General features: G+C 36.7%; 1 protein-coding gene across 1 annotated transcript in view; it reads left to right on the plus strand.

The window, feature by feature from the left end:
* Positions 1 to 7,936, plus strand: part of LURAP1L (leucine rich adaptor protein 1 like) — a 46,342-nt gene extending 38,406 nt beyond the window's left edge. Inside the window, exon 2 of the mRNA XM_068553609.1 lies at positions 7,195 to 7,936. Coding sequence (XP_068409710.1) covers positions 7,195 to 7,569 — 375 coding nt within the window. The 3' untranslated portion in view covers positions 7,570 to 7,936. The remainder of the gene's footprint in view (positions 1 to 7,194) is intronic.
* Positions 7,937 to 25,927: the final 17,991 nt, after the last annotated feature.

A 25,927-nucleotide genomic window follows, 5' to 3' on the forward strand; every position in this document is an offset into this window, starting at 1 on the left:
ATCAGAACAACATCAATCGGTCAGCTGTGCTGATGATAGTGATTTTATGTAGTAATTTAGTCTTTGGGGAAATTACTCTTCTGTGAGGTTTTAAGAAAAAAGTGAACTGTTTTAGTTAATGTTCAATTCCACATAAAAACAACTCAAAGGGAGGAAGACAAAGCCGACTGATGTAAAAGTGGAATCCTTTGTTGCCCAATTCAAAACAAATTCTGTTGTAAACTTTGAACTGGCTAAGAAAGCAGAGGAAAGCTTTGGCAGAATAACACTGACTTGTGAATGCTACAGGCTCTTCTCCTAAAGCATTCTAAACCAAAAGCGGTGGGTGCAAATATTGTAGAGTGTCTTCTCAGACTGTAAAGAGACAGCGATATCCTTATGGGTCCTCTGAGAGAACAGTTAGAGGAGTGCTTTAGAATTAAAGCTATTAATAAAACTGCTGGAAATTTCAAGGATGAGTAGGCAGAAGATCTTCTGTATTCATTAAACTGAGGATGAGGATTTAGCAAATTTGAAGAGGGAGCAGATTTAGACACGAGGAGGTTATATAAAGGGAACATCCAGATAAACTGGGATAAACTACTGGAAAAACAATATTCTAAGCACCTTTACAGCAGCTCTTTAAATGAGTACACATAGATGCTTTTTTTTTTTTTTTTTTTTTTTTGTATATTTAGAAATAAATATGGCTAGAAAAGAGGCCTCCCACTAACTACAAATTTGAAAAAATGCTGATTGGTTTCTTCTACTTAGACACTAGGATTAGGGCATCACACTGAAAGGTAAATCTTATTTATTTTCCTTTCTTCATGTGCATGATTATGAACTTGCTTGCAAAGTAGTCTTCTAATTCATATAACAGCTTTCTGGACATTTGGGATTTGGGTCATGGATACTGTGGATTTTATAGTAGGGATTTATAACTGGGAGATGGCTTGCTTTTATCTGATTAGTCAATTCCCATAAATAAAAGGATAAAAATGGTGCAGGAGAGCTTTGTGAGAGAGATGAACACACGGCGCTGTGCAAGCCTGCATGATGACAAGGTGGAGTGAGCAATGTCCCTATTTGGCAGATCCATCCAGCAGCTCATGCGCACATTTCAGTTAATATATAGACCTATTAAAGATGATATGTATGTTTATCTTGGAGCAGACACAAATACGATTTTTAGTGAAACTCAAATGGCAAGAGCTAAAATTACTATTACCACACAATTTCTGATAAGGTGATTAAAATTCACAGAGAGCTCAAACTTCAGCCATGAGTTTTTTACTAGCTAAGTAATTTGCCGGAGATGGAGCAGCAAATTGATTGGTCTGTCTCCTGTAGAGCTTGCATGGTTCTCTAGTAGTGGAAACAATTTTGTAATCAAAAGGCCACAGGAATGACAAACAATCAGAGACTATGTTAGAATGAAGGGTAATCCTGAGACAATCTGACCTACAGAATCTTCTTAGCAAATAACATTTTCAATGAAACCTCAATATAAAAAGCAGACAAAAGTGATAGGTGGATTCCTCAGTTGAATTAAATCTTCATTATTGGGCAGAAATTAGTCTTCTTCACAGACTGCTTTCCTACCTTCACTGGATCCTGTGGCTCACTGGAGCTCAGAATAAACCCCCAGGATTCTTCTTCATGTATACGTTAGTTGTATATGCCAAGCCACCTTGCCCAAAGGTCAACAGGTAGACGGTGGCAGTGGCAGGCCAGAGCCCTGTCCTGTGTTCCTCACACCATCACCAAAGAAGTCAACTTAGTTGGCAACTCCCTGATTAAATGAAAATGTGACCACTTCCTCTCTTTCTTGGATTCCACTGAGCTAATTCATAGCCTTTGTATTCTTGCGGTATTAAAATGATAGTCTGGACAAAAACATAGGTCTGGAAAAGTTTGTTATTAAGAATATTTGCAAGATCTTTTCTGACCCACCTCCTAGAGTAATGGAAATAAAAACAAAAATAAACAAATGGGTCCTAATGAAACTTAAAAGCTTTTGCACAGCAAAGGAAACCATAAACAAGATGAAAAAACAACCCTCAGAATGGGAGAAAATATTTGCAAACAAAGCAGCAGACAAAGGATTAATCTCCAAAATATACAAACAGCTCATGGACCTGAATATCAAAAAAACGAACAACCCAATTAAAAAGACCTAAATAGACATTTCACCAAAGACATACAGATGGCCAAGAGGCACATGAAAAGATGCTCAACATCACTAATTATTAGAGAAATGAAAATCAAAACTACAATGAGGTATCACCTTACACCAGTCAGAATGGCCATCATCACAAAATCTACAAACAATAAATGCTGGAGAGGGTGTGGAGAAAAGGGAATCCTCTTGCACTGTTGGTGGGAATGTAAATTGATACAGCCACTATGCAGAACAGTATGGAGGTTCCTGAAAAAACTAAAAATAGAACTACCATATGACCCAGCATTCCCACTACTGGGCATATACCCTGAGAAAACCATAACTCAAAAGGACACATGTACCCCAATGTTCATTGCAGCACTATTTACAATAGCCAGGACATGGAAGCAACCTAAATGTCCAACGATAGATGAATGGATAAAGAAGATGTGGTACATATGTACAATGGAATATTACTCAGCCATAAAAAGGAATGAAATTGGGTCATTTGTAGAGATGTGGATGGACCTCGAGTCTGTCATACAGAGTAAAGTAAGCCAGAAAGAGAAAAACAAATATCGTATACTAACGCATAAATGTGGAATCTAGAAAAATGGTACAGATGAACCTATTTGTAGGGCAGGAATAGAGACATAGATGTAGAGAACGGACATGTGGACACAGAGGGGTAAGGGGAGGGTGGGACGAATTGGGAGATTAGGTTTGACATAAGTACACTACCATGTGTAAAATAGATAGCAGTGGGAACCTGCTATAGAGCACAGGGAGCTCTGCTCTGTGCTCTGTGATGACTTAGATGGGTGGGATGGGGTGGTGGATGGGAGGGAGGTCCAAGAGGGAGGGGATATAGGTATACATATAGCTGATTCACTTCACTGTACAGCAGAAACTAACAGAACATTGTAAGGCGATTTGACTCCAATAAAAAAAAAATTTGCTCTTTCAAGACCCCCCATTTCAATTTCTACCCTAGATCCAGTTCATTGCTTGTTCAAAAATGACATGAAATTTCAGGCTTCATTCAGTCTAGAGTTGAGAGACCTGTTAGGCTACATCCTAAAGCATGAGAGACTTATGAAGTACAAAGATGGAGTGCATTGCAATAACTGTAATGGCCAGAGTGGACAAGTGAAAAGGAAAAGAGGAAAGGACATTGACATCTATTTGGATCAATGAATGAAAACCTTACAAAAAAAATTTTTGTTGGTAATGTCCTATTTGTTTGTTCCCTTTAACTTTTTTCACCAAGTGTTCACAGAACAACTGCCCTGTGCTAGTATCAGTTATTACCTTGGAACAAACAGAGTAATGTTTGGAGTGTGATTCACCCCATGAAGTCCACTTCCTTTCAGAGATACTATCTTGTGATCTGTACATTTAAGCTAGGAATAACCTTGCCCCAGTTATTCAGTGTTTGAATTCTGTGAATGAATGGGAATGGGATTTCATACTGGATTTGCTTCAATGTTGCAAAGCTCTTTCCTGAAGTTACCTTATTCTTTCCCTTCAAGTATCATATCACAGCAAAACCCAAGGGAGGGGCATTCCTGACAGATGGTTCAACCTGAAGCCATCATTCAGCCCTTGGACAAATACTAATTGCATACCTACTATGTGTCAAGCACTCTTGAAGGTCTTGGGCACAGAGTGGTGAACAGGACAGACCAAGTCCCCTTCACTGTAATGTTTACAAGCTCATGTGGGATACAGAAAATAATAAGTAAAAATAATAAGCAGGATGATTTCCACTAGTCATATAAGTATTATGAGGGAACATAAAAACATAGAAATGTTGTGTACAACTAAGCATGGGGATTGGATACCATGATTGATCAAGAAGGGGCTCTCCAAGGAGGGGTCACTTAACCTCAGACAATGAGGAGGGCCTCCCAACTCCCAATATCCTCAGAGTAAAGCCCTGGGATCTTATATGACCTCAAGTGAGAAAACCACACATATTTCTGCCCAAGGGGCAAGTCTGCTGTCTTTTTAATGGATGGCCAGACTTCCTAAGGGCTGACATAGTAACAGTGAGGAAAGGCAGGGCAGCTATTGGAGACAGAAGCCACACTGTGATTTAGTCTTGTGGTGAATTGTTCCTACTTTGAAGGTTCATCAGCAGTAGCATAATCGCACCTTAGTTCCAGGAGAAAGCAGTGTGAAGTGGCCTGGAGCGCCAGGTAATGGGCAGGAAGCCGTGTGAATCAGATGGCCCAGGGCTCCCACGGTGGGAAGCTGTTTACTCTCTCCCCAGGAGGACACAGGGTTAGACACAGTTAAGTCTGTAATCATTATCAGCCAGATCAACACGTTCTAAGTGACTTGCTTTCGTCATTTTTCCCCTAACAGTGGTTCAATGGCCTGTGAATGTTTGCTTTCAGAAGAAAAGAATTTTTTTTTTTTATTTAAATAAATCATTCATGGTCAAAGGAAGCTTTTGTCACTTCAGCGTCTACTCCCCTCTCATTCATATTGCTCAACAAAACTGAACAATTTTTATGTGATGCAGCCACTGGGTAGCTCAGACAAAAACTGCTGGAAAAAACTATCCTAAGTATGTTTTAACCCCCAGTTGACACAGTTGCTGGGAATGTGTATTATTATTGTCTCAAGAGCTGAACTTTCTCAGATCCTAAAATTATGACTATTTCCAAAAAAAAAAGCAATCCATGCATAAGACAGACCTTAAGAGATGGACGAAATGTAAGACATGGCTTCTTTAAGGAACTGAAAGCTTACCTGAAGAACCAGTGAGAAGACACAATAATAGGTAGCAACGTTAAGTGTACAAAATTAAGGTATACTGTTAGATACAAACTAAAAGGACGTAGAGGTTAAGCAGGCCAGCAGAAGAGGCTAGAATCAGCAAGTGGTGCTTGATGGAAGAAGTAGGACTTCAAGAATGGGGAGGATCTGGAGAACAAGAGAGTATTTCAAGTGAGGGGAGTAACAGCGAACACGCCCAGAGCTGGGCACGCGCGGGAACATTTTCACAGGACAGCGTGGGCACGTGAACAAATGCAGCTGTGGTTCATTTGCGGGGCTGTCGGGAAATGGTCACACTTATATTGCACCATGCCTACAATGGGCACAGCAAGTTTTATCAGCTACAGATGCCTAACTGAAGAATTTTGTAAGACTTTGGCTCCTATTTATTTTCTAGGCTCCTCAGTGGATGTAAGCAAATTGTGGATGATCTGTAAATATTTGTTGTATCACTTGTAATTTGAACAGTATCTTGGTGACTCACAGAGCATGGGGAGTATTTGAATACGAAGATTGCCAAAAAACATCCTTCCCCCACACAACATTACTGCAAGGTCATTGAGACAACACCACAAATAGAAAAAGCATCTCAAGACTTACTAAGGTCTGCTCATGAATACCTCAGAGAAAAATGATTTTCATTGCTGACCCCCTATGCATTTTTGGTGCATTTCTCAGAGAAGATAAGGTAGTCACGCAAGTTATTTTATTTAATATCCTAGCAAAATTAAGGGTTTTTAAACTGTACTTCATGCTTTTTATATTTATACATACATACGTATGTGTGCATATACATGCACACACACACATTTCAACCTATAATCTTACATCTTTGAAGTCACTGTAGAAATTCCATCGGTCCCAATATCTGTTTATCATATTCACTCAATCCAAAGTTCCCCTTCAGTTATAGATTAACTCCTATCCAGGAAATATTTTTACAATATGAATGCATACATTTGAAGACAATAGGCTTCTTTCTCCCTTATGGCTTGAGTCACTCACGACTGAGTGCCTTTGAGAATTCTAGAAACCCACAAATCTGAATTAGTCCTGGGTCTTAAAGAGAGAATTAGCAAAGTCCAGCCTCTTGGGTTAAAGACCCCAACAGAAGAAACTGGAATCCCTTTCAAACCATAATGAGTGTGACTAGGCCCTCTGGTGGCCAAATTTGTCTCTGCCTCCCCGTCCAGGCCCCGGCATTTTCGTAGGAGCCTTATTTCTTCAGTTCCAACAAGAACAAGGGCTATCATGAGACTTCTTGCAGCCTCCCTTTCCCCACCTTCCCCAGAACCACCACACCCTTGATGTTAACATATATTCCCATTGAACTGTAGGGCCTACAAAGAAATTCTGCTTTGTGGCTGAGAAGACAGATTTCTCTGAAGTAACTTAAAACCATCAAAAAGACTATACACTCAGAAAGCCCTTTGGGGAGTTCTAGAACCTTCCCCGTGTCTCATATCCAATTTTGATTGGGACTGCCCTTGACAAATTTGAAGCAAATAATCAGATCTACAGAAAACATCTGTACATCCATTGTGTAGAGTGGATTGGCCTTGTGTATCAGCACACTTTTGGATTCAGGGAATATTAAAACACTTTGGTTCTTCTTAAAAATAAAAGCATTATTCAGCATTATATGTTTGTCAATATAGTCATAAAAAGTGCAGACCTTTTCCGTACTCTTAACTTTCTTTTTTGTAGATTTCAGTTTCTTCATCTATAATATGGGGATAAAAATAATAATACCTATGGCACAGGGTTACTGTTATGATATAAGGAGTGTTGAGGTTTTGTAATGGTGCTTGCCACAACATCACTCAAAAAATAGGAGCTGCTGCAATGACGATGATGATTCCTTAATTTACACACATTCCTCTTCTCCCCACCTCTCAATATCCACACACATATTCTCAATTAACATGGATAAACTATTAATCTGGCCAGAGAGAGAATAGGTTTCTTGAGAGAATCTGACATTCAATAGGTTATTTCCAGGCAGCTTGGTTAGGGTCAGGGATGCAGTTGGAGTTTTTTTGTGCCTTTGGAGCCTGATTGGGGCTGACAGGAAGTGAGTTCTTTGATTAAGACTCCTACCATTTGTCAGCAGTTTTCAAAAAGATCCTGCACTCAAGTGAATTGGTATTTTATTCTATGAATTTAAAATCACGGACTGCAGAAGACAGAATTTAAATGCCTTTCGGGTCTTTCAAGAACATCGTATAACCGGCAGGTCTCTCCTCTCTCCCTGTCCTCCGTAGGTTAACCTCAGAGCCACAGACGGCAGGCTCATGCGCCAGTTGCTCCTCATCAATGAGAGCATTGAGTCCATCAAGTGGATGATTGAAGAGAAAGCCACCATCACCAGCCGCGGCAGCAGTCTCAGCGGGAGCCTGTGCAGCTTACTGGAGAGTCAGAGCACCTCCTTATATGGCAGCTACAACAGCCTCCATGATGGCAGCGACGGGCTGGATGGCATCTCCGTGGGGAGCTACCTGGACACTTTGGCAGATGATGTCCCAGGCCATCAGACCCCGTCAGACTTGGACCAGTTCAGTGACAACTCAGTCATAGGGGACGCACACGCACTGCACAAGCGTCCCAAATTGGATTCTGAATACTACTGCTTTGGCTAATGACCCAGTTTTTTGCATGGGATTGGTGTGCAATTAACTTGTATTTATCCTTCTTCTCCGCTGCTATATTTTTGGTGTGATTTTTTAAAATATGACAACCTTTTAAAAAGAAGCTTATTTTGAACGGCTTGATGGTATTTCTGTTGCTCCTAGTATTTCTCACCTGGACTGATTTATCTTTGTCTCTCTTACGTCTCTATTTTTATTTATTACAGTGATTTTTCTCCCTTCTTTCACAGTGGCACAAATAAGGTAGGGGGAAAAGAATAAGCAATAATTATGTTTTTGCTTCTGTTTTCAGAGCAAGGGGTCAGGGATTACAAGATAAACTTTGCTAAATTTTACAATAAACCAAAGTCTGATAGTAGCTAATTTTGTTGCTTGTATTCTTAAATGTTTCAAAGATTCATTTTTCAGAAGACACTGAGGTTTACTACTGTTTGTATGTTAGGTTGAACAAAGTGCTTGGGACAAAGCTAGGCATTATTTCTAGGCCACAATGTCCTAGCGTGAAATCAACAATACTGTTAGTCACACACTTCTCATGACAACCATTTGGAAGCCCCAACTCTATGCAATCTGTTCAGTTAAATTTGCTGTTCATAGATCAGCATTTTGTCATCAGTGATTCTAACTCAAGCTGTAGACTAAGTTGTGTAATTATATGTATGATTCTCCCAAATTTCAAAGAATAATTGAGATTAGGTATGGAGGTGATTAGAGGTTAAGGTGTCCTAAACTTAATTGTATTTTGAGATTTTGTTGATGCTTACTGCATGAATTTTACAATTCTAGGATATATAAAGACATAGATGCATACAATGGATGGATGGATGGATGGATGGATGGATGGATGGATGGATGGATGGGTGGATGGGTGGATAGAGTGGGAAGTAGAATCACTCTTCCCTTAAGAAGTCTAATAGTCTAATAGATCCTTTCATCCTGGGATGGGTAAATAATCTCTTAATTTTCTGAAATGACATCTGAAAATATCACTCGTACTGAACATTTAGTTTTGATGTATTATTAATCCCCTACATTTCTTTTACCTTGATGATTCCTAGTGAGTGAATCTTATTGAGATTTCAAACTGTTCTTTGTAATGATATAGGTTTCTGCACTAAACACTTGACAATATGAATCAAAAAGTCTTTCTACTTGTAACTTTAAAATGCCTATACTCAAGAAATGATTTCCCCCAGATTTCCTTTGTTATTATACGTATTGCATACTTGTCAAATTTGTTCTTTCCAGGTTATATATTATTCAATTTCCAATTAATATAGACCCTGTAGGTTTTTTACAGTAGTCCTTTTTTCATAAATTGCTGATAAAATCCTCATCAACAACAATCTCATGATGTCAGGATTGTCTCCCTTCTGTGTTTGAGGAAAATGAAACACGCAGAAAGTAGGTAACTGGGTCAAATCTCCCAGTAAGTGTCAAAGCTGGGACTTAAACATGAGCCTGTCTTATTCTAACAGTAAAACTTGGTACCTATAGTAGTTAAATAATAACGTATGGATGAGAATGCAAACTTAACCCCTGACAAAAATAAAGTGACCATTTTTCTTCCAAATTGGTAGGACCTACATTTTTGAATATGAGCTTTTTGAGCCCTTTCCTGAAATCACATGTCCAGTCAGTGATGTGCTTATAGGTAAATCAGGGAGTTGGCCGCATGCCAGCTATTCCTCATATATTCCCCCCTTTCTACTTACTTTCATTTTAAACTTAGTAAAGGCTGGTGGGCTGGCTATTTTATTTGTTTGGTTTTAATCTGGAATTAAGCCAAGCAATTTTTAGCACAGATTTTTTTTTTTTACCATATTAAAATCCAAGAGCATGCATTATGATCTAGGAGATAAAACATCCTTAGAACCAAGACTGAAGAATTTCAAACAGAGGGTACTGACATATGTAACTGTATGTCTATAGCATTGCAAGGAGAACATTTCCAGCAAGAGAGAAGTAAGCAGACAGCAAGACTATAGGAGGCATAGAGGCTAAATTCTAACCTCTTCAAAACCTGAGATTTGTCTAGAATAAGCCAGACACAGGAAAGATGATTTCTGTCCTCAGATCACTGTTTCAGATTGTAAATTCAATCTGGCCAATTTCTTTCACACCCTCCTTTTACCAATCAGCTTCCCCTGCTATCTGTCCATCCTACACCCTCCATAAATTTCCTCCCTATAGAAAGGAAATGAACAAGCATGAGTATAATATGAGTGAAATGTGTAGAATAGTTTTCATTTATGCATCTTATTTTAAGGGACCTATAATGAACATTGGAAGAACACTTGAGAACTTTTTTTTGGCTCTATAAATTTCACTGTTGTATGTGCTTTACAGTTATTCCTATTTTTTTGGTAAAAGATACCAAATATAGAGTCTATAATTTAGACATATGGAGTAACATATAAGCCAACAATGTTTTGATAGTTGATTTTACTAAGAGGAGGGGAATATGCAACTAAACAACACTAATTATTGACCTATTCATTGGTCTCAAGAGAATGAATGCATTTTCAACTAAAGAATTCCCATAACAAATCTATGACCTGGAGCATTTGATATTTGATCTCTGTCAGTACCATGAGGAAATGGGGTAAAAAGTTAAAGTGCCTTCAAACTATTCTGCCTGCACTGAGTTGTGTTCTCCCAGAAAAATGGAATTTTCCTCAGTTACAGTAACCTCTCCGTTTTATGGACTTGTCTGTTTTATACTGGGAAGAAGATAAGATAATTGGAGGTAAGGAATTTAGACAATTTAAAGCTATTACATTTTCGGAGTTTTGAAAATAAAGGAACTCAAGATAACCAACTTAGAAGTCTTAACTTCAAAGAAACTTCAGTATTTATACTATGTCAGCCCCAAATTGCATAGAATCAAGTTCTAGGTATTTGCCAACCTTTAGAAATGCAATATGATCCTTTGCTGCCGGGTGAATTGTAAAGACACTTGGAGCTCCACGAATAATGTCAATCAGGCATTTTGATCCCCAATCCCATCAAAATACAATCACCACCATGATGCCCAAATAAATGGTTATTTTGAGGTCCTCATCTCATTGATATCTCAGCAGCAGCTGACACATTTGATCACTGCTTTCTTGAAAGAAAGACTGTCTTCATTTGGCTTCCAGGACATCCCTCTCTCTTGGATTCCCTCATTCCCCACTGCCTGCTTGTTAGCATAACTCTGTTGCAGCTTCTCTTCATACTCCTGACCTCCACACACAAGAGTGTCTCTTGGCTCAATTCTGGCACCACTTCTTTTCCGAAATTATTCCCCTGGGGATTTCATCCAGTTCCACAGCTTTAAATGTCATCTACATGCTGAGATTCCTCAAAGTATATCTCTAGGCTCAGTCTCTCCCCTGCACTCTAACCTCCTGCATCTATCTGACCCCACGGCGTCTCTACTTGATGTCTGATAAGCATCTCAATCTAAACATAACCAAAATTGAAATTTTGCTCTTGTTCTGTAATCTTCCCCAGTTCGGTAAAGGATGGCTCTAATTATCAAATGCTCAGCCCAAATCTTTGAAGTCATTTCTTAAGTGCTCTCTCTCACACCACATCCACCATATCCAATCTGTCATGTAAATCATATGTGTTCTTACCTTAGAAATATATCCAGAATGAGCTATAGATTTTCATAGTACCCCTGTTACCACTCTAATCAAGTCAGTGTCACTTCTTCCTGGGACTATTTCAGTATCCCTGTCTTGTTTCCTGGCTTCCACCCTTACCTTCCCACAGTTAATATTCAACATAGCAAACAGTAATCTTTTAAGAGACAAGTCAGAATTTTTGCCAGCCTCTGTACCAACCCTTTAATGTACTTCCATCTCTAAGCATGACCCAACTCTGTAGCACAGACTACAAAATCCTATGCAATCTGTCATCTTTCCACCTGTCTGACTTCATCTCATACCATTCTCCACTCTCTCTCATTGTGAGCCTCATTTACATCCTTACTATTCTTTAAAAATCTCAAAGTCTGTGCAAGTCCTTACCTCAGAACCTTTGCACTTCTCATTTCCTCTTTCTGAAATGTTCCTCTCCTGAATGTTCATAAGTTTTGATTCCCCAGTTCTTTTTGGTCTCCAACCAAATGGCAGGAGGACTCCTTACATAGCACACCTGGAACATGCTGCCCTTACCCTGGTTTATTTCTCCTCAGATCATCACTTGATACATAATTTTTGCATGTACTCTCTGCTTCCCCACACTAGAATGCAAGATCTTTGAGAACAAGAACTGTGTTTTGTCCACCACCATATGCTTCCAGACTCCTAGTAATCCCCAAGACACACACACACACACACACATACACATACACACACACATCAGTCAGCTCTGGGGCTGCAGTATGTATGACCAGTCCTATGAATCACCTGGATAAAGTGAGGACTCAACAAGTATTTATCAAATGAATGAATGAATGAGGGAATGGGTGACTGAGTGGCTGCATGAACAGGCAGACACATCCTTAGAGACTGCTTCCTAATCCAGGATGCTGAGTCCTCCCAAAGAAAGTCATTTGGGACTTTCCTACTGAGTGCTCCATGACAGAGCCACACCCTCTGATTTTCCTCTAAAGTGTCTTATAGTAGACACAAAATACATTTTTTTTTTGACTAAAGCAATTATTAGTTTTCTGAGTGCCTTCCAGGTACCAGGCAATAACTGCGCTAGGATCAGATGATGAAAAATGGAGGAAGGTACCAATCATGCCCTCCAGGAACTCATTTGTGTAGCATGTTCTTTGGTAGGAAAAAATAATGGCCCACCCCCTCCATCCCCCAAAGATGTCATATCCTAATTCCTGGAACCTGTGAATGCCTTCCATGGCAAAAGTAACTTTACAGATGTGATTAAGGTAAGGATCTTGAGATGGGAAGATGTCCCTAGATTATCTGGGTGGGTACAATGTATTTATGAGGGTCCTTATAAGGGAGAGGCAGTACTGTCAGAGACAGGTGTGATATGTTACACTGCTGGCTGTGAAAGAGGAGAAAGAGCAGTGAGAAAAGAAATGCAAGAAGCTCCTAGAAGCTGAAAAAGGCAAAGGAATAAATAGCCCCTAGAACCCTATTGACACCTTGATTTTAGCCAAGTAAGACCTGTTTTGGACTTCTGACCTCCAGAATTGTAAGACAATAAATCAGTGTTGTTTTAAGCCACTAAGTTTGTAGTAATTTGTTAAAGCAACAATAGGAAACTGATACAGATTTTGGTAACTGGAAGTGGGATACTGCTGTAACAAATACCTAAAAATGTGGAAGTGGCTTGGAATTGAATAAAGGATAGATACTGGATGAATTTTGAGAAGCATGATAGAAAAAGCCAAGATTGCTTTGAATAGACTGCTAGGAGAAATACGGATTTTAATGACTCTGCTAGTAAAGACTCAGAAGTAAGAAGAACAGTAGAGAAAAGCTATATTGTCTTAGTGAAAAATTAAATCATCATAATCTGACTCTTGCAAGAAAGGACAGTAAAAGCATTGCTAGTAAGGGCTCAGAAGGAAATAAGAAACATTCCAGGAAACTGGCAGAAAGAGAATTCTCATTATGTAGTGGCAGAAAGTTTAGCAGATTGTGTCCTACAGTTATATGGAAAGCAGAACTTGTAAGTGATGAACTTGGACATTTTTTCTGAAGAGATTCCCAAGAAAAGTGTTGAAGATGTTGAAGATGTGGCTTGGTTTCTTCTTGCTTCTTATAGTAAAATGCAAGAGGAAAGAGATAAGGAAGAGGGGAAGAGCTTAATCAAAAGGGAACTGGGACTTGATGAAATAGGAAATTCTTAGCTATCTAGATTGCAAAAGACACTACAATTAGGAGATTCACTGTTGAGAAAGAGTGTTTTGGTGGGAAAACCAAGAGTGTGTCTGGACAACCTTTTCCTAATGCCTCAGAAGAATCCAAAGGTCAGAGTATTCAGTCACAGTGAGGACTCTTTGAAGAGATCAGGCATGTGACTCATGGATCCCCTCAACCATGCCAGCAGAAGCCAAAAACAGAGATGGAATTCTCTAAGAAAGTCCTGTGGAGGGGCTTTTATCTAAGGTATTGAATTCCTGTGACATACACAGGAGACTCATAACGTCCTTGATAATTTTATACCAGCAAAACCATTGCCATCTTGGACTGAAAGGGATAGAGAAGTCAAAATGAAAGAGCTGTAGGAACCCCAAAATTCCATAGGGAGGAGACAGGCTGATAAAGCTATTCAGCTGCAAATACATGCTACCCTTGGTGGAAAAGGGAGGATGGCTCCAAGGGTGGAACCTCAACCTCAGAGGGAGGAGTCATAAGCCCAGAGGACAGAGCTGACGACCAAAGAGGATATTCTCAGGCCTTGAAACCTAACGTTCATGTCTCAGCTGCATTTTAAAATTGCTCGAGAATGGTGACCCCTATTTTTCTTTCCCTTCTTTTTCCCCCTTTTTTGAATTGAAATGTCTCTGACTGTTATTCTATACCTGCCCCACCACTGTATTTTGGGAGCAAATAATTTGTTTCTTGAGTTTCATAGGTTTGCACATGGAGAAGAATTGTGCCTTGGGAATGGATTATACCCAAGCCACACCCATATCTGATTTCGATGATTTAACTGAAGAAATGTGGGACTTTTGACGAGATGCTGTGTTGAGTTGAGGCATTTGGGAATGTTGAGATGGAGTGAATGTAATTTACATATGAGATGGACACACACTGCAGGGGGACAGAGAGCAAACTTTGTTATGCAGTGTAATGACCCCCGCCAAAGCTGTCTACCTCCTCATCTTCAAAACCTGTGAATATGTTACTTAACTAATACAATGCCTCTACCTAAGTCTTTCTCTGCTGTAGCTCTGTGCTTTTTTTTTATTACCCAAGAAGAAAGTAGATACCTCAACAAGAAAGTTCTGGGCTAAATTATAAGAGAGGGGACAATAGGATTTGGCCAGCTACCCAGAATTTTCACAAATCATGTTTTAAGACAATTCATGTGGGACCAAACTCCCATTCCTTTTGACTTCATGAATAAATATGATGAGTGCAATAAATATGCTTGGACTCCTAACAGCTAAAGTGACACCACTTGAAACCTCCACTCTGGGAAGAAGCCCTAAAAGTCAGATCTTCCTAAGAAGTACTTAGGACATTTTGTGGGGGTGACTTGAACCATATTACATGAACCGGTCAGCATGTGCTCTGTAATCTCCCTACCACACTGCTTAAACGGGAGATCAGCCATCTTTTAAAACTGGGTTTTTAATTTCAACAAGATAATCTTCATTTGCTAATTTCCTCAGTGATTGTTATGACTCATTCAGAGTTACCCTTCATCTTGAAGTGTTTGTCATTTGATGGCCATTTGTTCGAAGAGTGGTTGAGCTTCAAATACATTTTCTGTACTGTCAAAATGGATATTATAACAATACTTATAATTATTAGTTTCAATAAAATGCATTTGTAGTCAATAATGCTGCCTCCGTTTCTCCATATTTTAAGTACCACCTGAACCACAGCCAAAAAATTTTTTAAATCTCTAAACTATTTTTAGTTTTTTGTCTTGCTTATATAAGAGCTTATAATCTAAGGAGGAATGAAGACAATTACAATACAGTATGACAGTTGCTGAATAAGAAGCATGGTCTAACGTGGAAAGTGGTATTGTTGAATTAATGTAAAATCTGTAAAATATATCCTTGGGAAATATCAAAAGTATATCTTAGGGAGATTTATTTTATTCATTTTTCTCATTACTAAGGGAGACATAGTATAATTCAATTATCTCTGCATAAATCTTTCCACTATTAAATCGTGTTTAATCCTGGACCATTTTCCAAGAGAAGTATTTAAGATAATGCTAATAAATTGGTGGTTTGGGGTTTGTCAATAGATTCCTTGCTAACACAGCATCTATTTGTTACTTGTTCCAAGGGGATAGGTTTATTGAACAGAATCAGAATAAAAACTAAAGAGAATGAGAATACCTATTTCCATGATTACTACCAGATACTGAACACCAGAAACTGCATCTCATGGAATTGAGAATATTCTTCTGCTGAGGGTTGTCTAATGACCATGGGTACAGTAGCAAATCCATGCTATTTCAAACCCAGCTAAATCTCTAAATAAATCACTGAAGTTCATTCAAATAGTAATGGTCAGATCTAAGATTCTAACTTAAGCATTACAGACTCCAAAACTTACAGCATGCAGATTATAGCACAAAAATATTATGCTTAACTCAAAGTACCTTTTCTTGGCCTGAGATGTACCAAAATAAGATCTGTCTGCATATAGTTATATTTATAGCTAACATGTATTGTTATGGTCCAATATCATGCTATCTGTGTTTTGCAAAGCAGAAGAAGGATTTCTCAGAGTAAGTATGGAAATATAATAGTGGTATGAAGGAAGGAGAGAAAAGGAATTAGAATTCGATTTGCACAGGGTTTTAATTCCTTGCACAGCAGAATATAGTTTCTGTTTGGATTTGGTTGACTGGTACATCCGTCTCACACTATTTCTATGCAACCACAGTTACCACTGCTTAAATGTTTAGTAGAGCATTCCCATAAGTGTTAAACAACACTCTTTCAAATCTTGTCTCCTATTATTCTGGATTATTGTGTAGCATGCTTAACCTAAGGTCTGGTCAAGCCAAACCAGAGCCAGTGCTGGGATCATATGACATCCACCTGTATTTATGAGTGCTAGTTAAATTCCAAACATTGCCTCAAGTTGGCATTCCTTCAAGTCATTAACATCATGCCTGTTTGTCCGATGTGGGAGAAAGAATTGTCAAAGCCTGCGTTATTTCATTCTTTACTAATGAGGGATCATGTACCGATAGAGAAATGCTTCATTCTTGATGTTTTTAGATTATTCTCAGAGTAATTTACTACAATTATTTTTACATCAGCCAAATCCACCTATAAATCAAATATAGTTTTAGCTATTAACTCTGCATTTTTTCCCTCTCATGCAAAGGAATATATATGAGAAGCCAGAAGACCTCCTACTCCTTTATAGCTGATGCATTCCAGCTCCTTATCACTTTCCCTCCCCTCAAAGCATTATCTTTGTGTTTTTTTAATTGAAGATTCTTTGCAAATTTGCTAGTGATGACTCTCTCAAACCATCTGAAAATTTTGTCCCTCACAAAAAACGAACTGAGGTGACTATATTCGTCTGGACCCTCAAAGATCTGATATTTTTTTTAATTCAGAGATTATATGATGATGGATCTTGAAGGGCTGCTAGAGGGCATGAAGAATAATCTATCATTTTGCAAATAAGAAAAATGAAGCATTCTTGGGCAGCTTGTACCACATGATAGACAGTGTGGCCAAGTTGTCTTTCTGAATCATGTTTTAGAAAATGATCTGATCTACACTTGCTGCAAAGAATGAATGGCTTAAGGTTTTTTGAGGCAAAACAAACAAAAGTAATGAATTCTACTTAAAATATGAATAATGTAATACAAAAAAAGGGAAAAGAAAGACATTTAAGAAGCAAAATGGCACAGTCACTAACCTACAATTAAGGGGTGGTATAAAGTGTAAAGACTCTGGTTTCAGAGTGTTTCCCTTATGCCAATTACTAGATGTATGAACTTTGAAATAACTAACTTTACTTCTCTGTGCTTCAGTTTTCTCATTTTTAAAATGGGCATAATGAAATCTGCCTCAGAATTGTTTGGAAAGGGCTTGAAATATGACCTAGCACGCAGAAATGCTTGATAAATTATGTTATTACCATTACAATAACGAGTTAAGAAAAGGAATCTCTTTATAATGAAGAAAGAAGAAATTAAGGATGACCTATTTATGGGCATATAATATAGGTACATATACTGTTGTATGACCAATCCAATAATCATTCCCAACTAACTTCTCTAATGACGACCCCTCCTGCAGAAGTTAAATAACCACCCTTGTAGCTAGGCATGGCCATGGGACAAAATTTTGGCCAATAAGTTGTGAGCAGAAATCTGACAAGTGTTTCTGGAAACCCTTTTGCTGACTAGCAGTTGTTTATATAAACCATTCCTGAACTCAGAACATTTTGAGCTTCTCACATCCTTATTTCCTATGGCAATTGTAAAACTCTTGCAAGAAAACGCATTAAAAGTGCAACTTGAATGTTAGGACTGTTAACACAAAATGCCAGCGGTGAATTAGACAAACTGAACACAGTTGTTTTTCTTTTGTCCTCAGGGTCACAGTAATACAGCTAATAATTCTGGGTTTGTTTTTTTTTTTAAAGCAAAACAAGCTTTTGCCTTTATAATACATGCTTTAGAGTAAGAGTCAAGTCTTCAGAATGATGAAAAGGTGCTAAATTCAGATTCTGTTTTTTTCAAATTTAGTTTTTGGAAACCAATCAAGGTACACAGAGAATTATTTAGACATCAATATTTTCTGAAACACTGTTAATTTGCTGTCTCAAATTTCACTTGGAGCTATGTTTAAAAAAATGGAAAAGGAATATTTATATGTCACTATTTTTCTTTTAGCTCCCTTAAAGATTTAGTAACAGAAAACTCATGATTTATTTTGGTAGATTTATTATAGAATGAAAAACAAAGCCAATATAAATATGAATAGAGTTTAAAATGTAACTATACCTGACCCACTTTTCCTACTAGGTTTATCCTATCAATCAATGAGAAAACAATAGTTGGCAAAATGATGGCTAGTGATACCATTTAGAGTCACATGTACCACTTATCATAGAGTACATTTTAATTCAGTGGGAGTTCAATGATTTATTTTTTAAAAATCTATCATGACTCTACATTCTTCCACATGTTTACTACGTATAGAACTTTGGAACATTAAAATTCTTGTGGATTTTCACATTTTTGTGGAGGCTTGTGTTCCTAAGAAGGAAAGTCTATCCTATTTCACATTATACTTAGATTCCCTTTGAAGAAGTAACTACAAAACACTTTTTATGTATAACTTCCCTTTAGTCATAGTTATTCTATAGTTATATACTCTTAACATATTCCACCTAAGAGCTTTCTATTGCAGAATAATTCCCTTACCTTAGCATTCATACCTACAGTTTTATCTGCCCATGTGAGCTTTGCAGTGTAAGAGCACTCTTCCTTCCCAATGGGAGGAGTAAAAAGACGAGAACTATCATAAAGATCTAAGGGATAAACCAGATAATAACATCATCACTGAAGATTTTCTTAAAAATCAAAGCCAATAGTAAAGCCAATAATAAAAATTTGCAAAGCCACAAATCATGCTCAACAGCCAAAGTCAAAGGACCAGGGACATAATCACAAAAAAACCATGTTAGAGAGCAAATCAGGATACAAAGCTAAAAGTGTTAAATCTTGGCAAAGGAAACCAGGGAAAGAGGTTAGGGTTCAAATGGGGAAAAGGAGTAAACTCTCATCTGCTATCCAAAACACTGGGCAGTTCTAAAGACCAGCAAAAGCATGGCTCATGAGTGAGTCAAGCTAGATAAATGAAGCAGGGAAAGGCCACACCCACTATTCTCACCTTGAACATTGGTCTGCCTATTCTCTGAGTATACCTTGAGAATACTATATCCATGTCTTTGCTTTTCCTTCCCCATGCTCAAGAATGCCTTTCTTTTTGTTCTCTGTCCATCCAGATCCAATCATCTTTGCAGATCTATCTTCTCCAGGTAGCAGTCAGCTTTACTGCAGTATTTACCGACTGTACCATGTGCTTTGGAACTTAAGAATTTGCTATAATAGGATGTGAGTATATGTGTATATGAGCATATATATGTATAAGTAATTTGATGGTAGAACCATAAATTTTTAGCTCCTCATTGCCTATGTTACATATTTCATAATATTCATTCTCAGTATATGTTCAACAGATATTTCTACAAGTAAATTAGTTGAATTTTTATTTGTAAGCCCTACCAAATAAATAAAATTTCAGTCATTAAAATCAGTAGAAAAATTATTCATACCATCAACATATTACCGTTATTTAAATTTTCTTCAATAGATGGTAAAAAATATATAAGAAGAGAAATAAAAGGTATCAAAGAAAGAAACAATGGGAAGTTTTATAAATATTAAATTTATATTCAGAACAGATTCAAAGTTCAAAATGGATTAAAGACTTAAATTTAAGACCTGAAACCATAAAACTTCTAGAAGTAAACATAGGGAGTAAGTTCTTTAACATCTGTCTTAGTAATACTTTTTTGCCTATATCTCACCAGGCAAGGGAAACAAAAGCAAAAATATTGGACTATATCAAACTAAAAAGCTTTTCCACAGCAAAGAAAACTGTCAGCAAAATCAAATGGCCACCTACTGATGGGAGAAGATATTTGCAAACTATATAACTGACAAGGGGTTAGTATTCAAAATACACAAAGAATGCATACAACTCAACATCAAAAAAATAACACTATTAAAATATGGAAGAGGATCTGAGGAGAAATTTTCCCAAAGAAGACATACAGATGGACAACAGGCACATGAAAAGATATTCAACATCACTAATCATCGGGGAAATGCAAATCAAAACCACAATGAGATATCATCTCACATCTGTCAGAATGACTATTATCAAAAAGACAACAAATAACAAGTGTTGGTGAGGTTGTGGAGAAAAGGGCACCCTCCTGTACTATTGTTAGAAATGTAAATTGGTGCAGCCACTATGGAAAACATTATGGAGGTTCCTCAAAAAACTAAAAATAGAACTACCATATGGTCTAGCAATTCTACTCCTGGGTATTTAATTGAAGAAAACAAAAACACTAATTAGAAAAGATATATGCACCCTATGTTCACTGCAGCATTATTTACAATAGCCAAGATAGGGAAGCAGTCCAAGTGCCCATCAATAGATGAATGGATAAAGAAGATGTCATATATATTTATACAATGGAATATTAGCCATAAAAAGAATGAAATCTTACCACTTATGACAACATGGACAGACCTAGAGGGCATTATGCTAAGTGAGTAAGTGAGAGAAAGACAAATACTGTATGATTTTACTTATACATGGAATCTAAAAAACAAAACAAATGAACAAACGTAACAAACCAGAAACAGAGTTATAGATACAGAGAACAAATAGGTGGTTCCAAAGGGGAAGGGGGTAGGGGGAGGGAAGAAATAGGTCAAGGAGATTAAGAGGTACAAACTTCCAAGTTGCAAAATAAATGAGTCATGGGTGTGAAATGTACAGTGTGGGTAATATAGTCAATAACTATGTCATATCTTTGTATGGTGACATATAGTAACTAGACTTATCATAGTGATCATTTTGAAATGTACAGAAATATAAAATCACATTGTTTTGTAACAGGAACTAACACAGTGTTGTAGGTCAATTATATTTCAAAAACAAATAAACTAACAGATAAAGAGATCAGATTTGTGGTTACCAGGAGTCAGGGGCTGGGGGAGGGGGAATCAGATGAAGGCAGTCAAAAGGTACAAACTTTCAGTTATAAGACAACTACTAGGGGTGTAATGTACCATATGACAAATATAATTAAATGTGGTTTATGTTATATATAACAGCTGTTAAGAGAGTAAATCCTAAGAGTTCTCATCACAAGAAAAAATTTTTTCTATGTTTTTAATTTTGCATCTATATGAGATGATGGGTGTTCACTAAAGTTACTGTGACAACCATCTCATGATGTTGGTATGTCATTATGCTGTACATGTTAAACTTACACAGTGCTTTATGTCAATTATATCCAAATAAAACTGGAAGAAAGAACTATGAAAACAGAAATAAAAGGTATCAAAGAAAGAAACAATGGGAAGTTATATAATATTGTGATTAGAAAAGCCAAAACTATCAAATAAAAGTTTTAATTAATAAATAAGTTAATAAAATGAATGACTAGATCAATAATTTTTAAATATATCATTTTGTTATATGCCAGAGTCATTTCAGAGATGTGCCAGGAGATATCATTCACAATAAGAATATATAAAGTAATTAACAGTAATTTTAATGAGAAATTATTTGACCTACTGGAAAAATCTATGAACCTTTTAGAAAGACAATATAAAAGTTGAAAGAATGGAAAGATATTATAAATGTGTAAATTATTTCCAATTAATTTGCGTTTATGGAACTAAATAAGCAGGTGATATAGACTGCTGTAGAAGAAAAATACAAACAGGATAAGAATTAAATCAAGTAGGGAAGACTGGGCAAAAATATGAGAGAATATATTCAGCAAGGAAGAAATTCCCTACCAGATAATAAACCTCTTTGGATCTATAATAATTAAAACAGTGTATTGCTGGTACCAAAAAAAAAAAAAAAAATCTTCTGGAAGAAAATAGATAAAATTACACATAAAGATTTAATATTTACAAAAAGAAGCATCTGAAAATAATGGGAAAACAGTTTATTTAATCAGTAACACTGAGATAACATGTTAGGAATTTGAAGACAAAAATATCTTTTAGAGCTACAACTTATAGTATAAACCAAATTAATCCCATGTGCATTAGAGTGTCAGTTTTTAAAATAACCATAAGAGAGCTAGAGAAGAAAACATTTTAAATTTCAAACATATTGGATAAAAATCAGATATTAAAACAATAAAAAATGTATATGTAAAATCTACAACTCTGAAATTTAGAAAAAAGATAAATAGATTGAGAAAACTAATTGCAGCAAATAGAATAAAAAGAATATAACTACAGAAAGTAGCTCTATTGAGAAGTTCTTATCAATTATTTATTATTGTTTGGTGCTTGTGATCTTTATTTATGATTCATTTGAAATTATTTCAAATGAAATTATTCTATAAAGCAAGACTAATTGAAAATTCCACAGTTCCAGAAAAACTAGATAAGATAACCAGTTATTATTGAAACCTAAAATTTACAATGTTTTCTTTCATGCTCTGAGATTGTCACAAAAGAATATCTTATCTTTAGCCATGAAAAGACTTTTAAAAACACTAGTCAAAAGCTATCAGCACTAAGAATTATTCTTCTATCTGCACTAAGAATGATTGAATCTTTTTAACTTAGTGCCAAACACATTGTAGATACTCAATAAGTACATATTATATTATTTATACCATAAAAATATCCCACTTACAAGTCATTTTCCAGAAAGCCTTTTGAACTTGTTTGGTTAGTTTAAAAACAAGTTTATAATTTGATTTTGTATAATATGACTTTGTAATTTGTAACAATAATGCTTTTTTACTCCTTAGACTGGCACAATTACCATTTCGATTTGTACATTATTCACGTGTGGCTCTGCTTGGTTTCAGAATTAAACTCTAAGTTAAGTGGCTCTCACTGAAACTGCACTCAGGGTAGAATGTCTAAGTCCAGCTGTTTATGCTTGCTTTCTTTCTTTCTTCTCTTAACTTACTTACCAAGTTAACTGCCAAATTCTCACAAAAGAACTGAAAACCTCCTTTTAACCCCGAGAGTCTAGTAGAATTTCTTGAACTTGTAAAGAGAAAAATATGCTTATATACAAATAAAAGAAACGATAGGAAGCTGATTTCTGTGTGGTTTTATGAATTAAAATATTATCCTATTTTAAGATTTCTGACAAAACATACGATATACAACTAATCTATTCTGGGTCAACACTCACACCTTTGGAAGAACAGCAAGAGAATGTGGGAAGATGAGAAACAGTTTTTGTGAAAACAAATCTAATCTTTCAAGTGGTCATTCACTCAACAAACACATTTATGATGTGCTCTAACTGAGGTGGGTGCTGTGTTGGAGGTTAAGCTGACAATGAAAAGGCATAATTTGATTTTGAACAGTTCACAGTCACATAACAATGATAAAGTATGATAAGTGCTGTAAGAATGTGACAGAAATCACAATAATAAAAAATACAGGTATTTGTCTTTCTCTCCACCTTCTAAGGATTATCATTTGTAAGCAAGGCCTGATTACATGGCTATTGTTTTTCTAAGAAGAGTCATGGCTGGAGCTGCAACACTGGTGAGCCCAAAGAGGCATTGACTAGCTTTGAGGTTAAGATACAAGTATCTGGGGAAAAAATTTAAGAATTGGTGAGAAGACTGGAGGACTGGTGACAATGATGGAAGGGAGACATTAGAAAAGAATAGTCAACTTGCGATGCAATAGAGAATTAGAGAAAAACTAAGAAAGGAAGAAGCTGTCATAAAGGGTAGATCATTAACTGGTAAAGAAAGAGGCAATCTATTTTAGGAAGTACTACTGGGTTCTATGTGGTGCAGCTGTTACGTAGCTAGTCAGACATGAGCGGGTCCTGCCCCATCCTGGATGGGTTATCCCCCACTTGGACACGTGATCAGAACACACCCAGAGATCCTCCCTCTTGTGGTCAAGGACCACCACTAGGTTTCCAGCCTATGAGGACCAAGCAAGATAAAACCGCCAGCACAGGCTGATGCAGGCACACCAAGACCTAAAAGGTGACTCAAGGTAACCTGGGGTTCATTATGCCATATTTGTAATAAATTAGCATTGCGGCTTTTGCTCTCCCCACACCCATGCCTATGGGTTTCACTTGGCTGCTTATGTGTTAGCACCTGTGCACTAGGAGAAACATTACATAACCTAAGCTGTCAATCAACTTGTCAGTCAAATGATGCAAGACACAGGGAGGGACCACCACTCTAAAAAAACCCAACCCTACTCCATTGCAGAGCTGCGTCTGGTTTCCAGACAGCCTGCTCTCATCCTTTCTCCAGAGTGTAGTTACACTTCTGCTTAATAAAACTCTTGCTACTTAAAACTACTCTCTGCCTCGCAACTGAATTCTTTCCCTTGAGAGGGCAAGAACCAAGGAAATTGTCATTCCGTCAGTAACACAATTCCTCCTCCGTGATATCAAAAATCCTTCCATAACAATGAAGGTTACTCTTCAATCCTTTTTTAGAAGGATTTTTTAGAAGGGTTTGAGTGCTTCTCCGGGAGCATCTACATTTGAGATTGGACTTAGGGTTAGCTGAGTAGTTCAAGATGGCCTACAACATTTGCTTGGAAGTTATGTTTGAAGTGTTATGGGATAAGAGAAGAAAAAGCTGCCTTATTCTGAAAATAGATGAGTGATGTTTGGAAAAGACTTCATAAATGTAGTCTTTGAACAAAAACTTAAAGATGTCAAAAAAGGAGAACATGTGTGAAGGAAGGCTGATGAATTTCCAGTTTAAATGTAATGGGTGAAATTTGGGAAATCAGACATGACAAGACTAATGATGGCATGCAATAGGCAGTAAATAACATCATCTAAATTTTAGTACCTAAAAAAGCAGGAACCACTGTATTCTGATAAGAATCTCTAGATTTAACTGCCAGATTAAAGGAAATCTATGAAGAGTATGTTAAGGCACATGAAAGTGAAATCACCCAAAACCAGGATATGGACATTCTATAAAACGAAAGGCCAGGCTTCTCTAAAACAAAAGAAAGAGGGAGAATTGTCAAAGAAAAAAAAAAAAAGACTTAAGAAAAATAAGAGCCAAATACAATATGTGGACCTTGTTAAAGCTAAATTGACACAAACCAATGGGAAAAAAGTTTTATTTGAGAAAATTAAGGAAATTTGCATGTGAGAGAATATGAAAAATTAATGATAATTCTTTTTGATGTAAGCAAAGATATATTTTAAAAATTCTTTATCAGAAGTACTTATGAATGAAATGGCATGGTGACTACATTTACAATAGTTAAAAGTGTAGGAGGCTAATTACTTCATGATACATGTAAATCAAATCATTATGCTGTATATCTTAAAGTTATATAGTGCTGATGTCAATTATATCTCAATAAAACTGGGAGAAAAAATGTAGAAGGCAGAGAATAGATTAAAAATTAGATAATGTGATCTAATTTTGAAATTAGGTGATGGGTACATGGATGCTCATTATATACTCTTTACCTTTTATATAGTTTTCAAATTTTTCATAATAAAAAGTAAAAAATAAAGTAAATATAGTAGAGGAAAGGTTTCTCTGCTCTTTTTTAGCTCTCTAGATTCACAGTTCCAGAACTTCCTCTTTTTTTTTTAATATTTTCTATTTCTCTGTTAATATTTTGCACCATTTCATTTACTATGAACATATGATCCTTTATATCTTTGAACACCAATGGAATTGCTGCTTTAAAATTCTTGTTTGATAGGTGCCACATCTGGGTTATCTGTTGATTGGTCTCCATCATTTTGGGTTTTTTCTCTTGAGAATGGGTCACATTTTCTAATTCTTTGTATGTCAGATAATTTTGAATTTTATGTTAGGCTTTGTCAACATTAAATTGTAGAGATTCTAGATTCTGTTATAGTCTTCTGAATAATCCATTTGTTAATTTTAGGAACCATAATTTA

Source organism: Eschrichtius robustus, chromosome 10 (assembly GCF_028021215.1).
Source record: "Eschrichtius robustus isolate mEscRob2 chromosome 10, mEscRob2.pri, whole genome shotgun sequence".
Classification (NCBI taxonomy): Eukaryota; Metazoa; Chordata; class Mammalia; order Artiodactyla; family Eschrichtiidae; genus Eschrichtius; species Eschrichtius robustus.